This window comes from Ictalurus punctatus, chromosome 9 (genome assembly GCF_001660625.3).
Source record: "Ictalurus punctatus breed USDA103 chromosome 9, Coco_2.0, whole genome shotgun sequence".
Lineage (NCBI taxonomy): Eukaryota > Metazoa > Chordata > Actinopteri > Siluriformes > Ictaluridae > Ictalurus > Ictalurus punctatus.
In genome coordinates, this window is record NC_030424.2 from 9,320,001 (window position 1) to 9,326,120 (window position 6,120).

The 6,120-nt window shown below is 35.3% G+C and overlaps 1 protein-coding gene across 1 annotated transcript in view; it reads left to right on the top strand.

The window, feature by feature from the left end:
• LOC108270491 (ryanodine receptor 3) overlaps nucleotides 1-5,815 on the top strand; it is a 232,279-nt gene extending 226,464 nt beyond the window's left edge. Inside the window, exons 100-103 of the mRNA XM_053682611.1 lie at nucleotides 1,107-1,171; nucleotides 2,603-2,703; nucleotides 3,035-3,086; nucleotides 3,465-5,815. Coding sequence (XP_053538586.1) covers nucleotides 1,107-1,171; nucleotides 2,603-2,703; nucleotides 3,035-3,086; nucleotides 3,465-3,560 — 314 coding nt within the window. The 3' untranslated portion in view covers nucleotides 3,561-5,815. The remainder of the gene's footprint in view (nucleotides 1-1,106; nucleotides 1,172-2,602; nucleotides 2,704-3,034; nucleotides 3,087-3,464) is intronic.
• The last annotated feature ends 305 nt before the right edge of the window (nucleotides 5,816-6,120 follow it).

A 6,120-nucleotide genomic window follows, 5' to 3' on the forward strand; every position in this document is an offset into this window, starting at 1 on the left:
AATAGTAGGCATCTGGTGTTTATTTTATATTCAATTAAGATTAATTAAGATTAATTAGATTAATTAATAAATTTTTAAGACATTTAACATCATGGCAGAAACACTAGGTGGCAAAAACACTGGAGCCTGGTTTAAGCCTTATCAAGCATTAACTACCATTAGGCAAGCATTCGGGAACAGGTGAACAAAATGGGTAACAGGTAAACAGGTGAAAACACAATGTTTAAGAGACCAGACAGGACAGGAGGCGGAGACAGGACCAAAACAAACCAAAGCACATGAGGAATGAAAGTGAAGTAAATGATTTGAACGAAAAAGCAAGCAGCGTTGAGACTCACAGTGAGAGTGAAATCTGTTGGAAAAATACACTGATATTTTTAAACACAAATGTAAATTTTGTATGACTTATTACAGAAGCATATTCAGTATATAGACAGTTAAGTCTTGCGGATGCCTACAAACAACTTATTTTTAAACCAGCTGCTCTTGTCATGCAGTATAACAGTGGTCAGTCATAGTGTTTGTACTGTATATGTGTAAAATACACTCCTGTGACATTTCTTTTAATTCTGTAAATTATTAATGTTCCAATATCCAAAAAATTTTTCTTAGCTAAGTAAAAGTAAGGACTTTGTATGGTAAATAACATTTAAAGTATATATTTTGGTTTTAGATTTACTATAACAGTTCCAAAAAAAAAAAAAAAAAAAAAAAAGCTGAATAAAGTAAATGGAGACTTGTTTCTCCTGAAAGAACTCAATATAATATGCAGTTATCAGTGATCCTAAGAAGCATGTTTTAAAGCTTTTTTTAATATAATTTTTTTTTACGTACATGTGTTTATGCAATAAAGCTGCTATTGTGACCTTAATAATTTAATTCCTCGTGCAGCGAACTTGCTGTTGCAATAAATTATTCAGTACATGCTGAGGTTTGTAAGGATAACAGTGCACATTGTTAAAATATCATATTATTCTAATATCTAATAAATGATGAGATGGTATGGAAGAATAGCATGAAAAAGTGTTACCAACAAAAGGCAATTTATTGTTACAGTATGTAAAAGAAAAATGTGCTGCAATTAAGCTTTATGTGTGTGGCTACAGGTTTGATCATTGATGCCTTTGGAGAACTGCGAGACCAGCAGGAGCAAGTCAAAGAGGACATGGAGGTAAGAGAACAACCGCAGATCAGCAGAGCTTTGCATGTGTAAAAACAAGCGCAAACTGCAAAAAAAAAAAAAAAAGGTGGTGGTGGGGTGGGGGCAAGGGGGGGGGGGTTGTCGGTCTTAATTTTGTAACCACAAAGCCTGAAAATTCTTCAAAAATGGCAATTGTGTTCAATTTACTATACCTGAAATCTATTTCTGTAAGGTAAAGGCAAAATTACAGCATTCACTAGTTTTTAGTACTGAGAAGAAAAAAGTTTCTTAAAATCACTATAGTTTCTTAAAATCATGGCAGCATTTAAACAGAGTCTGTAAAAAGGTTTTACCATATGTACAAAACATGCACTCAAGTTTTTGTGTTCATATTGTATTTTGTACATTTTGCCATTGATGACTCTAACTGCACCTAATTGCTGTTATACTGGATGTGCAATCATGCCCTTGTGGTAAACTCAGCCCAAGTCATCAAGACAGCAAGAGGGATACGATCTAAGTGACTTTGAAAGAGGGTTCATTACTGGGATAGGAGCTTCCGTCAAACTATTCTACTGGCTTGTGTTTCAGTTCTTAACAGTGACTAAATTGACATCTGAATTTAGATCTGAGTGCATTCAGAACGGAAATATTCGCATGCAGAAGCTTCTGTGTGTACTTCCCTGCTCCCCATTTGTGAATAGCTTTGTGCGTACTCAATTCACAGCATCTGTTAAAAACACATTTGCTAGTATTGTTCTGGACCTCAGGTTGGCCACCCTCTATTAATGATACTGTTTAAATGCCATATAAATACTTATTCTAGAAACATAGCCTAATCATTGGTATAATGAAGCCAACTAGTTGAAGGAAAGACTTGGTCTTGAAAAGGATTTGAATCTTGATCTTCACTTGGCGTCGACCCCCCAATACTTCATAATTGATCTTGATTGGATCTTGGCTATTACTGGTCTTGGACTTATCTTGGATTTCACAATGGTGGTCTTGACTACAACCCTACCATCAACTGCAATTGCAAGGAAAGATGTAAATGTTCTTCAAAGGACTGAAAATGTCAGGACATGATCAGAATATCAGCAAGAACTGCTGTCAACAATCTTCATCTGGTGGAGTAGCCTACTATTTAGAAATATAGTGTAATGTTTTAGATGTATGCTGTGTTTCAGTTATGTTGATTTCAGCCATGGGTCATGTACAGTGTCAAGTACAGCCATGGGTCAAGTACATTTGAAATGTATATCCCAAGTAGCATAGATAAAGTTTGTGGCAGTAAAAATCAGTAGGTTTTCTCACCATTGTACAAAAGGAACCTCACTAGGTAGATTTTCCATTTTGTCAGTTTTGCTAATCAAACAGCAATGCAAAGAAAACAAAATAAAGAGGGAAACATCTAATAATATAGCATCTTTAAAATATGATGAATTGACATTTGTGTTTCAGACTAAATGCTTCATCTGTGGCATTGGGAATGACTACTTTGACACAACTCCACATGGCTTTGAGACACACACATTACAAGAGCACAACTTGGCAAACTACCTGTAAGTATCCCATGCACACCTTACTCGCACAACATTTACCTTTTTCCTTAGTGAGATCTTGTGTTATATAATGCATTGCTCAACCAATTGATTTTCATTGTCAGGCTACTCATAGCTAGCCCTCTCCTCTAAAATCACACTGCCATCACTACTAGTTATGGTAAAGAAAAGTCAGCAGACTGTTGTGTCCTTTCTAAATCTAAAACCAGATTATCATGTTGCAACATAATCAGCTTAGTGTATCTCCACTTCAGTCAGCACTTAAATTAATTCTTATTGATTTAGAGATATGCCTATTCAGTTTACTATTTGTTATGCTTGATTTTTTTAGGTTTTTCTTAATGTACCTTGTCAACAAGGATGAAACCGAGCATACTGGCCAGGTAAGTTTGCCATTCCTGTTCTGTCCATATATGACAGAAAAATAATAATTTAATTAAATTCTCCAGAGTAAGCAGAATGTTTCTTCATTTAAAATATATATTGATTTTGGTTATAAAATAGACTTGGACTGTGTTCAGGAAATTAGCTATCCTATTTTGTTGTTGTTTTTTTTACATGTTTGTTCCCAGCAGATGCTCTAATTTTTTCTTTCTTCTTGTCATTCTGGCTGTATTTTTTCTTTCCCATCTACTTTCAGTGGTTTCCTGCTTGTGTTCATCTAGACTCAGGCCCTGTTAATTTGCTCATTCAAACTAGCTCATTCATTTTTCTCCCTCACCAGTACATTCAAAAACAGTTTCCGTTTATTTCCTCTACAGGAGTCGTATGTGTGGAAGATGTATCAGGAGCGATGCTGGGATTTCTTTCCAGCTGGAGACTGTTTCAGGAAACAGTATGAGGACCAGCTGGGCTAAAGCAAGTGAGATTCCAGCCCACCAGCCTGTCCTCAGAGCTGTGAGCAGTATACCAGCTGCTTTTTCAGTTTGTATTTGAACCATTGACATTCTCCACCCCAATAAATGGTCTTTCTCTTTCATGCTATTTTGCAGGAGAAGTCCCAATGCCATGTTTTTTCTCTACCACAGATGATGCTACATGATGCATTTAAAGTTTCAATTGTTACCTCGGTCAACAGTGCCAATTTAGCAAAGACTGTCTTGTTTTACCCAGTATTATTTTCCATATTTGTTTCTCAGAAAAAAAGAGAAAAAAAAACACATAACCATATTTTGCCACATAACCCTGAAACCTCTGCACAAAGTTTTTGTCCTTTAAGAACCACTGGGTTTTGTTGGGTTACAGAACATGTGAGTCTATACCCTTATATGCACAAGAATACTATTTTGTTTTTTTTAAGCGAATGGAGCAGAATAAACACATGCCAAAAGGGAGTGATAAAGTATCTATGGTACAGAGGATATGCATTTTGAAGCTGTGCTCAGATTTCATTAAACTGCTTGCTTATTTGAGCTATGGGATGAGCCCAGGGCAGGTATGTATAAAGCTTCTCAGAGTAACATTCTGGTCTTAAGTGCCAAGAAATCAGGAAAAATAAGTAACACTATACTTAGGCCTAGGAAAAAATGCAATGTACAAAAACTCTTTAGCCTTAGGAGTGCTCTTAAATGGTGAGCTCTGAGATGTTGGATGTATTGTAACTGATGTTACCCTTTTTTTTATTGTAGAACTAGTCAGTAATCAAATATCTCCAACATTATAAGAAACAATGCAATAATGGCTGACTGAGGCACAGCCATTAAGTTTGTGTGGTCACCTGGCTGCGCTGCTCATTTGATCTCAAAACTAAGATGGCATGTGGATTGTAAATATGAATAAATGACACATTTTAGTTATAAAGTGCTTCCATTCTTAGCCAATTACTCAGCATTTACTTACATGCTAACAACATTATATACAGTACCAATGGCTTTATACTTTCAGGAGTGCTGTATCGCAGATTGTCGCTACCCATAATGGCTTTGCTGGAGTGACCACACTCCAGCAATCACAGATTGCAACAAGTCCACCTGAGCTTGATCCCTGCAAAAACAATACCAATATAAAATTTAATACAGTCAGTTGTTATACCTGGAAATAATATGTGGAGCGCAATACAGCAGGGTACGAATTATTAATCGTCTCAACCAACTCCTGGCAAGCCATTTTCTTATGCATTTCTCATTCTTATTAGTTCAAGCCCTTCTATTATTATCCTTTTTATCAAACTCTTTATGTTGTGATTTCTTTCATCCAACTCAGCTATAGGCTTTGTATTTGGGTCCAGTGGGGTTTGTGTTTGAATAGAGAATTACATGTCATAAACAAGCTAAATCTCTAAAGCATCCCTTAGTATATATGGAGCTTAAACTGGTTGTCCTCGGTGGAAGTGGCATTAAATCAGTTATTATTGACACTGTAGCTTAGTAAATTCAAATATTTATTTTTTTTACACAAATATATTGCCATATGGAACATGACTAGTTTGTTTTTTTCATAAACGTAATCTAAAATACATCACTGATGTGATTTTGCATTGCATACAGTCTACATCTTGTGGACTTTTATCGGTTCTTACTATGGAATTGTTATGTAGTTAACCAATTTAGCACAATGCAACTGTTGTACTTCATGCTTTATTTCAGCCTAGGATTAACTACTCCTTGCTAAGAGTTGCTCAGCAAACTTTTATGACACATTTTTACACCCAGCATTTAGCTAAGAGTGTTTTTGGGCTTAAGAAGACTTCTTAAGTAGTGTAATTCAAACCCTTTATACATGCCAGCCCTGGCCTACAAATGGTTGGTCATAGAATGAATTGCCTCCTATTAAGTACTGGTGAAGTGCCTTATCTTCATGACAACTGAAGCTATGCAAATTCATTTCTTTTCTTTATTTTATATTTATGCCATTATAAGCATAAGGCAGATGCTCAGAGTAACAGCTTTTAATTTTTATTTTGAACAGGTACAAAATAAATGTATGTCTTGCCAGAAGCAGTGTTATTGTAATGAGAAACAGAATGCTCATGAAGCAACATAAATTTAATAGAGAATTATGGTGAACAACCTAATAAAAAGGCAGATTGCTGTTGTGTGGCCATTTCTATGTAGTAGCCTTGTTGAATTGTGCATTTCTTTTAAAGGACAAATAAAGATATTGATGAATAACAGCTGTTATGTTTGGATGCCACTTTCTTTCTTTTTTTTCTTTTTTTTTTTTACATAAATATTTAATAACTTTAATGGTCCTGATTTAAATCACTTAAATAATATTATTGCTGAAATTGCCCATTTAGGAACAGGCATGACAAATTTTACAGTTTCTTATTGAAATATTATATCAATAACACCCATGAAAAACAGTCCAATGTACTTGGTCAATACCTCATTTGGCTGATGCTTTATCCAAAGAGACTTACAATTAAGATAGGATACAGCTGAGCAATTTGAGGGCTAAGGGCCATGCTCAAGGGCC